The sequence below is a fragment of the Micrasema longulum genome, unplaced genomic scaffold (genome assembly GCF_059751315.1).
Source record: "Micrasema longulum isolate JH-2025_06_02 unplaced genomic scaffold, ASM5975131v1 h1tg000163l, whole genome shotgun sequence".
Classification (NCBI taxonomy): Eukaryota; Metazoa; Arthropoda; class Insecta; order Trichoptera; family Brachycentridae; genus Micrasema; species Micrasema longulum.
This window is the reverse complement of record NW_028277368.1, coordinates 2441477-2459307: the sequence shown is the minus strand read 5'-3', so window position 1 is coordinate 2459307 and position 17831 is coordinate 2441477. Positions and strand designations below refer to the sequence as shown.

Here is a 17831-nt window from a genome sequence, read left to right as displayed (position 1 = left end):
TGTGCTGAAATTATCTGTCAAAAGTATATTTTGACGTTTGTTATGTACGAATAGGGCGGTGGGGTGGGGCGTGTCGATCTACTAGAAATCCCGTCTATTGCAGCTCGACGAGCGAGCCCGGTTCAATCGCTAACATGGCTGCGCTGTCACTTCACTGTTTCACCAAAACATTGCGCGGTTTATGACACGAAATTATCACACTGAGATCGCTATAAACGTGTTTGTTTTTTTCTAATTACATAGACATACCCGCGGGTCGGAATTTCATCACGGCGAAACATTAAAAGGCGAAACTATACTCCACCGCCGACGAAACTGAGAAATGACATTGGAGCTACGTGAAGTTAGTTGCGGTTGGGCCTAGGTATATTGCGCAATAGGTATGCGCAAATGCACGTGTGAGCTGGAAGGTTTGGTCCTCGGTTATGTATTTATGACTGTACGTACATGCCGCCGTACATAATTTTATTATAATCCAGGACCTATCTAGGACACGGAAGATTAAACTAAATCTAGACGTATTCTTAAGAGAACTGCAACGATTCCAATAATCTGCACCCCCAAAATTTGTGTCAAGGTAAAATGGTTTCTTTCTGCTTTTCTTTGCAAATGGTAGATTCATAAATATATATGGACTTTTTAAATATTATATAGTTAATTTTTTATTGTTTTCATAATACGTCTTCGCTTGTTTAGTTACGATAGCATAAGTAATTAATACGTTCACTGAGTTCAGAGAAAAATAATAAATACGTACTTAAATTCAATACTCGTATCTCTTTTATTGTTTCTTGTCGATTTTTTCAATATATTTTTTAATGAAATTAATTAAACTGATAATCCTACTAACCAAATCTAGCTAATGAAATTTACTTGTGTTATCTTTAAGATTCTGCATATTTCAAGCTGTTTCTAATTTACTCATTTTTAATACTCATGTACTTCCTATGATAAATTTCTTCTTTTTTTTCCAAACTAAAACCGTATTCAATTATTATTTGTAACGTATTTAATAAAAATGAATGCTTAGTAAAGGTGTTTTTATGAAGCAATTTTTTTCTTAATTTTCATTATCATAAATACCTTTGTACTTAAATATTTATGTTTTTTATCTAAAAGTTTATTTTGTTTTTTTGTTTTTTTTAGAAAAATATTAGCGCCATCTTTTGTTAATATACAGCTTGCGCGTTATCAATGACGCGCACCTAAAGTGTTCTCGTTTTTACTTCTTCTATTTGTACATAGAGTACTCCGACTACTTTGCTATTTGATATGAGGGATGTTTAGCTCACATCTCGCATCCTATTTATTACCATTATTCCCTTTTCCGTAAGGCACGAAATCGGTAGCTACTCCAATTGCAGGTATCTGAAGTAATCAATAATTTATTTGTATTATACATGAAGCTTTTTTATTTTTTATATTATTTTCTACCAAAAAATATTGCATTGTAAATGAGACAGTTTAGCTGTTTTTTTTTTTATTTGTTAATAGACTCTTAAACTAAGACAATTTTTTTTTATTAACTTTTGTGTATCGTATTATAAGCTCAATGAGAAGTTTTGTATTTCTGAAATTATTCCATGTGTGACGTCTCAAGGCTCTATTCCGCGTAAGAAAACATTTATTGTTTACAATTTCCGGTAGAGCTGATGTTCCTCATTGCTTGTATGTATTTTAACCAATAAATACTGTTTTATTTCGGAACTAAAATTCTGAATCTGAACCTGAACTCTGTTCCCAAAATTAACGAAAAATCCCTTTTTCTATTTTAAACAAAAATATTTGCGTTTTTGTGATTTACCCAAACTTTTAAATTTAAGGACCGCTTCAACGAATTGTAAATAACTTGCTATTAGAAAATGGGAACCGAGTTGTGTTCGAGTGGGGTTCGAGCCTCTGACCTTTGATTTATATGTCTGTGACACTAGCCACAGAACCACAACTTGAACAAGCCACAGAAAGTGGCTTTGTGAGATATTAGTTTTTGTAAAAATTTTAATGTTAAAAGTGTACAATATGTATAATATGTACATGTATCGAAATGTTCATAAACAAATAAAATGAATAAGCAATACTGTGTTCATTATTAAAATAGTAGTATTTCATAATGACTTTTAATTTAAACTACATAGATTTACGAAGCAGCCAAACCTCTTGTAGCGTAACAGCTAGGGTCATGAGCGCCTCTGGCAAGATTTGAATTTCGTGCCCCACAAGACTTATTTTCTAGGAAGAGAAAGAGAAAAGAACGCAGTGATGATAAAAATTGGCTCATCGATATTATAGAATGTAATATATTTGCAAATATCGACACTATTTTTTATCAAAACTCAATTGGGTAGCGTCAAAACACATTACCGCATTCCTTCTTGAATGTAGACCCCATCTATAGGTATTTCATTATTAAAACTCAAAATTTAACTGTGGTATCAATTGAACGTATTTATGCAGAAAGTAGCCAGCCATAGAAAAGTGAAACAGAGATAATAGCACCTTTGTGCGAAGAGTAAATAATCAAACCTACACAACAGTTGGAATATTTTTGACTTTGACAAATGATGAACAATAAACACATTAGTTTTTTTGATATTACAAACAAGAATCTTCTTATATATTTGAACAGTGTTAATGAATTTTAAAGTACCATAAGATTTTTCTAGTTCTGTGGGTGTTTTCTGCAAATTGAGAAATTCACTACACTATTTTCAGAAGGTGATTATTACAGTTCTTTGTATGAAAGCGGTTTGGCTATTTTTAGCAAAACATAGAATTGATCTTACTGCACCTGATATCACCAATATCTCATTTTTTCACAATTGTGGACTGGCTTCTTTCTACATAACTACGTTCAATGGTTACGAATATTTTGAATTCAAATACACGTTTTGTAAATATCAGACATCAAATTTCTCTGTGTTTATAATTTTTTTTTTAAATTATATTTTTAAATAATGGGGAGGTAATCAAAACACAATCTTCTTATTCTGAAGCAACAGTGGCTTTGTGTACAGAGATATTTATTTTACAAAAAAACTAATTTAAACTTAAAATTTCAATGGCAATCACAAACATTACATTAGCTTAAAATTACCTTACAAATAATTCATTACAGTAACTCAGAAACTAATACTAAAATAACACATAATATAAAACAACAAGATAACAACATAAAACATTGAGGGCTGTTTAAGTACATTTAATCTTCTGCCTTTTTGTTTTTTTCTGGAATTGTTCGCACGAAGGTGACTTGAAAGACAACTCGGAAGCATGCCTGTTAATTTTATCACCAATCCAAGCTACACGAACCAAGTATTTGCATCCGAAATTCAGGTAAATTAATTTAAATCTTGGGACCTGTAAATAAAGTAAAATACAAATTTTGTTTTAATATCCAATGGTGTTCTATATTTAAGATTAGGAGGAAATATCTTCAGTGGTTGAAACAATTTGAGTGGAACTCGGTTGGTATGATCACAAGTCAATATTTTGAAAATAATAATTATGTTTTGTGTCTTTCCAAGATTCTAAACAGCTACCTGTACCAAGCTGCTGAGCCAAGTTTTCTTGAAATTTAAAGATTTTATTAAATATGTTTATTTATAACAGAATCAAGTAATAATGCATATGCCACTATTTATGGCATCTTTATGTTCCTTTTCAACGTCATTTTGTCCGTGACACGAGGATTATTTTTCTGCAAAATTATTCATAATGCTTTCCCTTATAATTAACTGTATAAATGTCAAGACACATTCAACAGATTTTGGAATGCTTATAAGCATAGGAAGGAAAAATACTGTCAATGGGTATAAGTTTTTCTAAAGGATATCATCCTGAGTCAAAACTGGAATGGTATCTCTATTCATTTTAGGCTGTGTGTTAAATTGGCGGTAAAACATATTCTAGATATATACGTACAAATGTTTATGTTACACTGTACTACGTGCAAAATAGCTCACTTGTGGCACCAGAAGGGTTAATTAAATGGATAGTAAAGAAGTTTTCAATAAAGGAATAAAAGTTTGACTCAATCTGAGAAACTTAAAAAATGTTTTGAGTGTCTTGTAAACAAGAAATCATAATTGAACCTTGTACACTCCTCCTCAGAACTGGTTATCTTAGTAAAGACAATATGAAATTCGTATGCAGGTTATTATACTTATACTTTGTATGAAACGTATGTTAAAATATTTACTTATCAGTTTATACTTACATTGGATGTAGCACCCAAATTAGCTTTGCTACCACTCTCACACTGCCCTGGCCACCATTGAACTAAGTATCTGGATTAAAATATAAAACATATTGATTAGTAATGTAGCAAAACTGAAATTATTGTTGCCCACACATGTCTATAAAAATTACTGCTTTCTTTTATTGTATTGATTAGTTATTTTATTTTATGGAAATTCTAATACCCGTATGCAGAGACAAACCTTAAGGTGAGGAAAGTACATTCTATTCTCGTCACCTTCGGGTTATTCTCTGCATATAAAATTAGAATTTACTTTCCTCACCTTAAGTTTTGTCTCTGCATACGGGTATAACAATCATTTTCATTCAAAAAAAGTTAAGCAAGTCTTACAAAATTTGAGCATGGTTATAATAACTTGTTTCCCACCCATAATAAAATTATATATTACATTAAAATACCTAACTGAAAGTGATTTCTTTATGTATATATTTTTTTATTCCATTTGAATAGTGTTTATTAGACTAAAATCATAATGGGATTCAAAACGAAAATATGAAACAAATTATTCATAGATGGCGCTTTTATCATTTTTCAAAACATAAGTTATCTTATTTTTCGTTTTGTACACCATTTTGTGAAAAGCACCTAAATTATATTGTTATGGTATTTGTTACAATAAATATAGCGTTAAGTTTCCGCATGCCAAGTTTTTTTTAATTTCCATTGAAAATAAATGTAAAAATGTCATTTTTCAATAAAAAAATATAAAAGCGCCATCTATGAATAATAAGTTTCATATTTTGGTTTGAAATCACCTTAATCTGTATATTTCTGATTCAGCTTCATTTCCAAATTATAATTTTTCTTTTCTTTTATGAAATATTTGTGCTTTTTTTATTAAAGCACACATAAGAATATATTAATGTGTGCCCTATTTCATGATTCAAAATAAATCAATAAAGAACTAGTATATAGTATAATTATATGAGAATTAGGAATGTATAAAATTAATGAAAACAAAAGTTTAAATACACCTACATAAAATTGTTAAAATATATCTAGATCAAAGTTTCCCTTAGTAAACAGAGACTGTTATTGAATAAAGAAAAAACATACAAATTAATAAACTCATGAAATATCGTCATGATCATAGAACTCCAACGCATGTGATTTATTTCAACTTTTCATGAGAGCGGTTTAATTGTCGACACTTTATGTTAACTCGATAAGTACAAAGTATATCCTTTGATACTCGGGTTAGTTAAATAGATTTTATTTTTTTCAAGCCGGGCCTTCATAAAACTATTTCAAGATCAAATATTTTTTAAAAAGCTAGTGTCGCATTTTTGCACATCCGTTGTTGTTCTGTGATCACAATGATAAGTTTAGCTGCATTTCAAAGCAAAAGCATAACAAAAAACAAAAGAATATCGCTTGTAAGATAACACAACCTACATTCGTTTTTGCCACCATAAAAATTCAAGAGTAGCAACAGATTATTTTGTATTTAAAGATTTACATATTACAATTTTTGTGCTAGTTGTTGTGGAGGTGATGACGCCATTTCTAAACAATATATGAAACTGAAACATAATAATGTAATGATAATGAACGAGTGTGGAGGTGGATTTCTGAGTGATGATAAGTAGTGATAAAGGGATAGAATTCAAAAGGTGTTACATGTAAAAATGACTATTTTCTAATATCTGTGCATTTGTCCTCGTGTATTTATATGGCAGAATCACTTCGGTGCCCTTTTGGGCGCTGTTTATTATATGAAAAATAAATTCACATTTATGAAGCAAGCAATAATATTTCACATAATTTAATAATAATATTTACTTGTCGCATGAAATATATTATAAATGTAAAAAAAATATTAGTATCATGTTAAGAAACACAAATATTAACAATCCACATACAAAGTACACTTACTAACAAAGATAAAAAATACATCATTATTTATTGAAAAGCAAATATTAATTAAATAAATTAATTACAATTTAGAAATTAGATAAATAATCAAAGTTAATTTGTTAACAACAGCAAACTTTCTACAAACCTTCACTTCAGGCTAATTAAATCAATCAATGGTTTTAAAACAATATATTTTTTTGCCAATAAATGCAGTATTTCTGCACTGAACTGAACTCAAAACAGTATAAATATCATTTAACTTTACTTTTCAAAGTAAATATGTCATCATTATAATAAAATAAACCCATTGATTAATTCAATTTTAAGATATGAATCATGCTTAATGCATACACATATAAAATTATGTACATATATACACACACAGCATAAAGAGTACATACTGCATAAAAATGCATTAAAATAAATTCAGGTACCCTGCGCATGCATAAAGTAAAATATTTTGAAAAACTATATAATATATGCTCGTTTTTAAATTACTTTTGTATTATTAATGAAATGTTTTTTTTTAACTGCCCTAACTTTATTACCATGCATTCTACAGTAAAATAATAAATAGGTGTTAAATACTCCCATAATTTAAAACTTCAATATTATTTTTTGTTGAATGTTTTTGGTGAAAACAATTTGCTACTCATATTTAACCATATATTTATGGTATTCTTGTTTCATTTGTCAAATATTATTTTCCCAAACAAAAACATATTTAGTTTTGATTCCATACTTTTTTTAAATATATAAAATGACTCATCACAATTAGGATTATTGCAATAAAAAAATTAGAGTTTTAGAATACTTTAAAATACTGTTATCAGATTTAGAAATAACAGAAGACATGTAACAAATACTTTGGTTTTAGAAAGTTATTTTTGTCCATTCATTGTTGTCTCAATTATTACTCGTATTTAAACTTCCCCATCTACAATCTATAAGCTGTATATATTTGTAAATAAGGAATAATTTCAATCAAAATTGATAACATCGAAATAGTGTCTGTTCTCTTTTTACTTTTCTTGTCTTCCTGGTCTAGCACGAACTGGCCTCCAAGCTATATAAGCCACCAGCTGATCATTTTGCCAATACAAATCCTGTAGATAAAGACCTTCTATTCGTGTTTCTGCACTCCTCTTGGAACTGCTTCCGTCTGTATGAACAGCAGATTCTAAAACAAAAGTATGTCTTATATAACATTAATAAAATTATTGAAAATCACAATTTTAACATAGTTTTTGTATATCAATGATTTATATAATTACTTTTAGTATTCATGGTGTTAGTATTCTAAAAAACTGAAAATTCGGATACGTTTTTTATTTATATTGAATAGTCATAAACATTGCTTTGAAAAGAACATGATGCTTCCCCTTAAAATAAATTCGAGAAGACATGTATTTTGTTTCAAAAGTAATAATGTTGAATTCGTATTTACTATTTCTGGTTATTATATATTATAATTAATACAACTTAAGTTATTTTTCACCAAAATTGCCCTCTTCGTATAAGTAATTTTTACTAAATTATATTTTAACTATGTAGGTACATAATTGTAATACCCGACAGACCCTACAAAGTTCAGCATCTTATTTCACGTATAATGCCTGCTTTAGAGACAAGATAGTTGCATTCTACCTAGACTATACAATTACACACAGGCAAACTGACTTTTTATTTAAGGATTCACTAAAAGAGTTGAATTGCAACAAATGTATTATCTTGTGATATAATGTTATTTGTCAGTAAAATCAAAAATGACAAGCCATACTTGCTTAAACATACAATATTACTGCATATTTTCACTACTTTTTTTAGGTCTACATACCGTTTGCGTAATTAGTTGTATTTAGGACTATCGCTGACTTCTCACTTTTCAGTCTTGTAGTTCCAAACTGAGCCAATGCTTGAACTTGCAGAAAGTAAAGTGATCGTGGCTGGAGATCAGTCAAATCAAACATGGTCTGGTCCTAAAAAACAGTTATTCCATTAATTAATGCAATGCATCAACAAACCATTGCTTATTTGTATTTATTTCATCATTAGAACATAATTAAATACCATCAGAAATGAATCCTGTTAACACAGTTAAAAGTTGATAACTTTATTTATACAGGTGGGTGCTATAGTAATTGAACATGCTTAAGTAATTAGACACTCTGAATCTAATGGAAAAAAAGAAGTAATGCGTTCATTTAAAAAAAAAACACAAAAATGTATTTATTTTGTTGGTGGAGATAAATTCATTTACATATTTTTGACTTTTAGATTTAGAGTGTCTAATTACTATATGGCACCCACCCTCCTATTATGCTATTGGTGTAGTAATGTTTCCAATGATTGATGCAATTATTGAAAATACAATAACAACGTTGAATTGTTGCATTTTAAACCATTATTTCTGAGGCACACTGTAACATATATTTTATTTATTGCTTTCACCACTCAATAAGCATTTTTAAACTGCTTCTAAGATAATTCATTATTGTGCCAATAAATTGAGTGAAGATGCACATACTGTTATAGCAGTGTAAGAATATTTGAAATAAAATGATTAAACATACCTAAGTAAATTAATAAAGCAGCTTAATTTTTAGTTATTCTGAGCTAATATATTTAATGGATTAAAGTTTTAAAACATTTCAATAAATACACCTTTAGAAGAATCTAAAGATTCTTACTTTGTGCTCTCTTACAATGTGTATGTACTGATTATGCAAAAAAAACAAGTCTGTTTAAACTTGGGGAAAACATTTTCTAACTTACCAGTGAATAAATCATATCTTAAAGTAAAAATAAAGATGATAGCGCCCATTACATTGTTCAAACGGAATTCACATATTATTTGTTTGCATTCTACAGGTAACATACTTTTTGTCAATTTTATGCAATTTTTTTTTAATTCGCTCTTTTAAAGTGTCTAAATTTAATTTAATATGTTTTTTTTACCTTCCCAACAGTTTGATGACGAACAAGAACTGAATCTAACAGATCCTCTACTCCTTTGAGTCGTCTACTCCAGTACACTTTATACTTGTGAACAGGAAGGTCTGAGAATGCTGGAGCCTTCCATCTTAATGTCCCTCCGAGAGATCCATTCACATATCTCAGTGCATCTACTGCCAACTCCTTGGGACTGCCTGGAGGTCGAGGACCATGAGACGTGGTGAAGGGAATTGTTGGTTTGGAGAAACCCCTGGTTCCATTTTCATTGACAGCAGCAACACGAAACTGATACCATCGTCCTGGTTTTACGACATTCTTCAAGGAAATATTAGACCTGTATTAAAAAACAACATTTTTATTAATATCATAATCAGCATAAATACAGATATTTTTACTTTTGATTTATAGATTGTTAGATTTAAACTTCATTATTTTTACTGGTAAGTTATTGTTTATAGTAATAAAAGAAAATAAATTATGCAAACACTATCTTTTAAAAAAAATAATAAATAAATATACATAATAATAACAAATAAAAATAAACATTGTTTAACAATTTAACTGTTTTAAGTAAATACACAATTGTTTAGATATAAACTCTTTTTTTCTATCATATATTTTGTTGCCGTTTAATAATAAGGAATATTTCTGTTTTTTTTTTAATATTTTTTATTTCCTTTTTTAATTACTATAAAAAAACCATATAATCTTTTACAGAATATTTTATTTTCTCTTTTTTATGTTACACAAAAATATTATAACTGTCTATTTATTATAAGGGGAAAAATTCATTAACATTTTCTTGTATACCCACGAACAGGCCATACCTTTGTGGGATTTTTTTGTTTACTATTAATATGTATTTTATTGCTATGTAATTATCCTTTATTTTTTGAATACTCTGTTTTACCTCTTATGTATATTGTAAAAAAACAAAAAAAACTTTCAAAAAAATTAAAAAAGGTTTTGGGGAGGTTAATTATCAAATTCATAATCTTTTATGTCCAATTATGTGATATAACATTAAATTCCGTCAAATTATGTCAGTAATAAGTATTTATTCCATCTGCCAGTCTGTAGAACTCCTTTCTCTATCGTTACACAACAATCTTTCCTCTATCGTTCTTGCTCAAACCATAATGTTTTTTTTAATCTTTTGATATAGTTAACATGCCCTTTAATTTATTTTAAAATAAATTAAGAATCATTCTTTCTGCCTGTGATACGCTCCCGCTTGCTATTTAATGATGCTCACGTTTACACATACCTGAACACTCCCTTACTCCTACACAAATATACCTCTACACTTACTATCATACAAATATACACAAACACACCCTTTTTTGTACCACAATTTAATATGTATGATTTTTATTTAGAAACTTTACTGGTCTGTCTTGAAACCATATCTTTTTTATTTGTTATTACATCATTGTTGGCTGTTTGTTTCTGTAAAATAAATAAATCAATTAATTTTATTTACCATTACATGAGAACTGATAGCAATGTTTCTTTTTTCAAAATTTTAAAAAGTCATTGCAATGCAAATTATACCGATTCTCGACCTGATTACTTACGACCCATTGTTTTGCTGCAAATTATTTTATTTTATTTAAAACATATATAAATACAATAACGAATATAATGTTAATTACAAGACTCACCAAGTCAATTTATATGGGTTGTAAGTAAATATTTTAGAGTCGGTATTTATCTAATACTAATTATTGCTAACTAAACTATAAGTATTATAGATCAAGTATGTTTTTTCTCATGTTGTATTTAAATTACTACCTAACGTATTTCATTTCTGTGTCATCTTTTATGTTGTTATTCATAATTGAATTTATTTAACATAACAGATATTTAAAATTTAGGTTGATATATCTGAATCCTAAGATGATTTAAGTCTAATCAAAAGTACATAATACATCATACCTTTGTGAGCGTTGCCTCGGTGTCCACTCTCCCATTCTAGACTCCGTGAAATGTTTCCCAACATGATGTCGTTCTTCAATGACAAACAGTAATGGTAAGGAATCATACGCTGTCGAGTATGACCAACGGACACGTACCGCACGACCTCGCCTCCTCTCCCAAACTGTGATGTTCTTGGGTATACTTGGCAAGCCTACAAACAAATAAAATACCCATTTATTATTGATTTTCATTAATGACAGTTTTTAGTTGAAGCTTTACTGTTTGGTGGAAATTCATTTTAATTACAATTTATTAACTTTTTTAACTGTAAAAAAATATCAGTTACATTTACATACATACAAGTAAAATATAACTGGGTATGTAATCCTAATCCACAGCTTGCAAGATACAAGAATTATAAGAAGGATAAGAAATGAAGCATAAAAATAAAAATAACACAAATATTGAGAAAGAAACTCATAAACATGTATAGAATAATATCAAAAGGTGAGTTTAAGATGATCTATATATTTTTTTTTCACATCCGCTAATAATAAGAGTATGTGGGTATCACCAGATACCTCCAGGAGACCCGACCCTTTCACCAGCCAGCACTATTGCCTCCTCCTATATCAATTCTGCATCTCTTGGTTCCACCAAATAAAGCCGAAAGATCGTTTATTGAAGGCCTTATAGGACGGCGGGAGCCCACATTTGTTAAGAAATGGCAACTTATTATGTGCAAAAAACACTGTCCTAACCCTAATTAGTATTAAAATATGATCTATATGATGAGTAAAATAGGTTTTTTTCAGTCTCCTATCAGTCTGAGGACCTTGAAAGCCCTGGATCTAGCTCTCCGTCACTTACTGAAAAGGGACGGGAATATACACATTTGTAAATTAATAGGAGCATATTATTCTTCCCTCCCTTGTAAGCAAGTGCTTAGTACGTTATGCTAACTAAATCTAACGTAAGGAGGGCTAGAGCCCTCTAGACGCAACCTCTTCGCAACCTAGATCTAGAGATCTAGGTTGCGAAGAAACCTGGTTACTGATGAACAATTCTAAATAAATAAAAATCGTCAAAACCAAAAAACATATTTAACTTTATCATTTACAACCCTTTTAACAGTTCCCAAAATCATACAATTCATATTTTGTATAACTTTTCAATAAATTAATGAAGGTATCTAATTTTTTAGATAATAGTATTATTTATCTAAATTATTTATTATTGTTTGGATCAGAGCCATATTCACTAACATGTTTCAGCTATTTGCCTATAGATGGCAGTAACTTTTTTGGAAATCTAGACTAAAATTATTTTAGTTATGATTTATAAAGATAATAATAATTGGTGTTCATATGTACCGTACCGTTTGCCTGCCGCGAAAAAGGTCACCGGTACGATTCTCAACATAGTTTGCATAATATATTTATTGCAATATTACACCTTCATATTTTCGTACAGAAAATTCGATTTTACATTATAGACAATTGAAAATAATTCTATTAAGTTATTAATCTAATTATTTTCCATTTAAGTTAAGTTATTAAGTTATTAATCTAATATTTATCTAGTTATTAAATTATAATAGTTACATGAAAAAACACGTACAAAAAACTGAACCAAAATAATACAAAGAAAAACAAGGGCAATAAAATAATAGCATACGATATATTCAAAAACACAATCAACATATAAGACTTTGAGCTTACCCATGCCAATCCATCTTCATCCCACATATTATTTCAATTTTCCTTACGAAAATGTATACATGGTGTTTCAGGGCCAGACTGCGAAACTTCAGATGAAAACTCCTCAGGGCCTCAGGGTAAACTTTTTTATAAAACCCTAATGATTTTTTTCAGAAACTCATTTATTAATTATTATGATTTGAACATTGAAAAAATCCTTTATGTCTCAGACTAGCATCTCTTACACAAACCCCCACCCCTCCCCTACCTGACCGCTTCCCTAGTCCGCATCCTGTGCGTATTGTTTCGTTGGTCAATTTTTTTATATTTTTTTAAGTACATCATAAAAAATGTTCATCTGAGGTTTCGTGGTATGGCCCTGGAAACCGTGTAGAGTTTTTTTTTTAACCATGTTCAATTACAGGTTACTGTTACAATTATACAAACATACATATTTTAGTACAGAAATTTATATCTTACTTTATAGACAGTTGAAGATAACAGGAACAATGAAACATATGTGAAATTGGTGGATCGAGTTATTTGTAATAAATTTATATAAAATCTTGTCACCAGGGGCGTCGTCCAACCCTCGCGGCAGCTGGCACGTCGCGCCGCAGTCGTGCCGGCAGCACTTGGACACGCCCGGGCAGCCCGAGTCGTGCTCGCACGCGCGCACGCACGCCGTGTCCCACGCGCTCAGCTCCGTGCGCGCGCACCGTCCGGCCTTCTGGTGCGAGGACAAACAGCGGGACACGCACTAGAAAAAAATAGTTTACGGAAATTACCCAAAAATAGCACAAATATCTATAAAAGGGAGTTGGTCTTTATTTACGATCTGTCTAGGATAAATTGTGATTTTTATTCAACTCTTAAAAGACTGTCCCAAAAACCTCTGGAATCGGTGAGGTAACGCCGGGTTGCATGCAAAAAAACCAATGATTTGAAATACAGCTTTTTAAAAATGAAAATTTAATGCATTGTCATAATGTATAAAAATAGTCTGATAATTTTAAGCCTTACTTTGTGTTGAGGAGTGGACGAGGTGTGAAGAATACCTCGTCCTAGGAGAAGGAAAATTTAGAGTGGACTGTGTTGTTAGGAAGGAAGGTTGCGCAACTCCACTAACCTGCTGATGATGAGGCATAATGAGTGCTGGAACCTAGCTGGTGAAGCTGGCGGTCGTGAGACGCTGGCACAGTGTGTATAGAGCTGGCGGTCTAAAAGGACGCTGGCACAGTTCGCTTGATGATAGATTAGTTGAGTACTTCACTCGTTCATGTTAGATTTTGTACTGATTTTTAATGTTGTCACCGGCACTCACACGTAGTATTATCGTTACATGGAGTGCGCTAGGAAATGGGAAGGACGGGTAGGTAGGTATAGATTTGGTCCGAACACTATGGTAAAATAGGACTTTTAAAAACATAAGAGATACCTGTATCAATTCTTATTTTCCATGCAGACTCTTGTGACACCATAGCCACATAATGGTAAATTAAAGTCGTATTAATTATTGTTCATAAGGGTGTATTTTTTATGACTAAATAAGGAAAATGATACAAAATAATACATAAATAAAATAAGTTTTTGTACATTGGTCGTTTTTTTTCCTTTCATTTTTGACAATTTCTTCAACTCTGGGTCGGCAAACTGCGGCTCGCGAGCCACATGCGGCTCTTTAACCACTTGAACGTGGCTCACACTGCGCAATTCTCACCTTTATTCTGTTTATTTCGTCGACCGGTTCTAAAGAAGAACTTTCAGGATTATTGCCACTGGCCAACATGTGGCGAGGATATTGCAAATGCTATCATTAAATGCATGGAAAAACATTATGAAATTGTATTAATGATGCAGATGGGACAAAATGTTTTTTTTAAATATTTTGAAGTCGAAAATTAATCACGAGATACCTTCTTCTTTGCCATTGCATCATTCATCAAGAACCGCTTCGTGCGCAGACATTTCCAGAAGAAATATTTAAATGATAAATATTGTTATAACAATTTCAGCTCAAGCTTTTTATCGTCGCCCATTCAAAGAATTTCTAGTTTAAATCGAGAGCGAAGACGCATATATTCTGCTGTTTAAGCACGCACTTTGTTGGCATTACAGAAGAAACTATAGAATTAAGATTAGTCCAGAAACCGCATACGCACATCAAACAGAAGGCGACTCAACTACTCATAAATGAGTAAGTTTACGTTTTGACCCATTAGTTTCTTTGTAGACGTCGCTCAGTACGCAACTCCTTTTTTTTTTTTTTTTGGTTTTTTACAATAAACATAAGTGATAAAACAGAGTATTAAAAAAATAAAGCATAATTACACAGCAATGAAATACATGTTAATAGTAAAAATAGTAAACAAAAATATCCTACAAAGGCATGGCCTGTTCGTGGGTATACAAGAAAATGTTAATAAATTTTTGCTCCTATAATAAATAATGGACAGCTATAATATTTTTGTGTAACATAAGAAAAAAAAATATTCTGGAAAAGATAAAATGGTATTTTTTTAGTAATTAAAAAAGGAAATAAAAAATATTAAGAAAAACACAAAATATTCCTTATTTTTTTAAAGGGCAACAAAATAAATCATAGAAAAAAATAGTTCATATCTTTCATTTGATGTGCGTATGCGGTTTCTGGACTATTCTTAATTCTATCATAATAACATACTTTGTTTTTGATACTTTTTATGTATGACTGTATGTTTTCTGAATAAAATAAAAATAAAAGTAAAAAATAAAAATAAAATAATCTATGGAGCTTGAAAAATAATAAATATTATTATTAGGTAGGTTTTGCGATAATTACGACAATAATTGCAACAATATTTTCCAGAATAAACACAAATAAGTATGAAGGCTAGCAACATAGAATTGACTCTTAATTCTATGGCTAGCAATTAACCGTACGACTTCGTTTTTGTTCCTCATTTGACTTATTTAATTGTTATTTTTAATTAATTTTGTTTTGGGAATCACATAACACGAGGGTGTTTTTTGCCAGTGTTTTTTTTAATTGAATTGTTGGGTTATATTATATTTGTATGGTTTTAATTTATTTTACGTCGTGCAATTAATTGGCCATTATAGAGAATATTAGCCATGCGATAATACGTGATTAATTGGTGTTCAAGAAGTGATGAGATGAGCTTTTGATCAAATGTGTAAGTGCAAACTTTAATTAATTCCGTTTAATTGTTTTTAATGTGAAATCTATTATCTTTATTAGGTCCCTGTATTGGAAATTTTACAACGGAAAACATTTTCAGCTGATAACGCCTTTATTCAACGGACAACGATGCGTAGTTTTGAAAAATAATATTATTTATTTATTTAACTGTTTATACATGCGTACCAGGCGCGTTCCGCCCATACATACTGTGGATGCGGCGCGTCCCTTAAATATTTGAAAATAATTACACGTATTTTTATAATATAAATATAAAAATAATAATCTACAAATATTACTAAAATTATTGCCGAAAATGTTTATGCGCGTGTGATTTACAAATTTAAATAATACTTTAAGTATACAAACCTACCTATATGTATTTATGTAGGCTTATTTTCCATATCGATGTTCCGAATATCAAGGTACCTTAGCCTTGATAGTATTTGTTATATACGCTGAAATCTAGATACTGCTCTTCATTTTGAGTCCAGTCGTATTACACATGTTCGAATTTCCGCGCACGCGTATTAAGGTTCATAACGTTGTGGTATTGTTCTACGAGACTCATAGAGATAAGAGCATCCAACTCGTGTAATGCGAAGAAAACAATACCCTAATAACGTATTGCATAAAATTTCAAATAGCGTATTATTATTATTATTATATTATTATTTTTTTTGTTTTATTCTAAATGGCCTACATTTAGGAACATCTTAAGTTTTAAGTATTGTCGTAATGTTTACTGTTTCACCGCTAGACACGCCTGCTGCTGTGCTCCGTTAGTTTATAAAAGATCATCTATGAATTGTTGTTATTAAAATGGAAAACTTATAAAGCACCATATTCGTAATATAATACCTAAAGCGCGCTTAACAAAAGTGATTCTATGCAATATCGATTTCAATTAGATGTGTACCTATATCTACTATCATACTTACTAAAAGTAATAATATGATTATTTGTTGTCAGCATCCCTACTGATAATATTCACCGCACGCGCCTGATACGTACATATTTGTGCATTTGCCAAAATGGTATTTTTTCCGACCAACCAATAAAATAAAAGGTGTTGTGTATAATAACTCACTAGCTAAAGCTGACAAATACATAATAAATATTACAAAATATCTGCATACATCCATGGCAAAAGAGATGGTATTTTTTATACAAAAATGAATGTACAGCCATTTTGGGTAACATTGGACCACTTCAACAAGTTTTTCCTAATATTTTTTTTATTGGATTGAGCCAGCTGCAAATTTATGAATTATTTGGTGTTCTGAATGCTCCATATAACTAAATTTAACCACAAAATTTATAAAATTACATGAAAACATAACTGTAATGATGTTTTTATGGGTGGTCCAATGTTATATTGATATTTGGGTAACTTTAGACTTAAGTACTTTCGATGAACGAATTTCTTGATTTTTTACTAAAACATCTCTCCGGGTAACATTGAACTATATTTTTTTGATATAAAATACTCTTCTGATCTTAAGCATTTTTAAAGAAACATGAATTTGTGTCCTTAGTACTTTCGATGAACGAATTTCTTGATTTTTTACTAAAACATCTCTCCGGGTAACATTGAACTATATTTTTTTGATATAAAATACTCTTCTGATCTTAAGCATTTTTAAAGAAACATGAATTTGTGTCCATTACCCCAAACATACTTACTCTTGGGCTTGAGCGGTGGTACCACACAAATAAAAAAAATATTTTGATAAAGCTTTTTTTATTCTTTTAGTAAAAGTAAGAAAGTAATCAGTCATATATACGAGTAAGTCAGGTTTTTGTCCAACGTTATATTGAATTCCAATGTTGCCCGGAATGACTGTACCTCTCATATCGACATTTTTAACTCAAGTCTCTATGAATTCGAATCTTCTTCTTCTTCTTCAACCTTTTTCTCTCCACTGCTTAGATAAAAACCTCTTCCGAACATCTCTAT

General features: G+C 30.3%; 1 protein-coding gene and 1 long non-coding RNA gene across 6 annotated transcripts in view; one reads left to right on the top strand and one right to left on the bottom strand.

The window, feature by feature from the left end:
• Positions 1-450: 450 nt before the first annotated feature.
• Positions 451-9215, top strand: LOC148284061 (uncharacterized). Its single transcript, XR_015825435.1, has 3 exons — positions 451-577; positions 3246-3333; positions 9085-9215. It is a non-coding gene; the product is annotated as an uncharacterized LOC148284061 (long non-coding RNA).
• The window catches only part of Kal1 (anosmin-1 Kallmann syndrome 1), a 93719-nt gene continuing 78867 nt past the window's right edge, over positions 2980-17831 (bottom strand). For 3 of the 5 annotated variants that reach the window (XM_088242791.1, XM_088242790.1, XM_088242792.1), the window contains 7 exons: positions 13264-13450; positions 11009-11201; positions 9074-9404; positions 7953-8094; positions 7142-7295; positions 4217-4286; positions 2980-3357 (listed from right to left, as the gene is read on the bottom strand). In XM_088242791.1, the coding sequence (XP_088098917.1) occupies positions 3190-3357; positions 4217-4286; positions 7142-7295; positions 7953-8094; positions 9074-9404; positions 11009-11201; positions 13264-13450 (1245 nt within the window). In that variant the 3' untranslated portion in view covers positions 2980-3189. The remainder of the gene's footprint in view (positions 3358-4216; positions 4287-7141; positions 7296-7952; positions 8095-9073; positions 9405-11008; positions 11202-13263; positions 13451-17831) is intronic. The other 2 variants (XR_015825434.1, XR_015825433.1) reach the window with 2 other exon arrangements.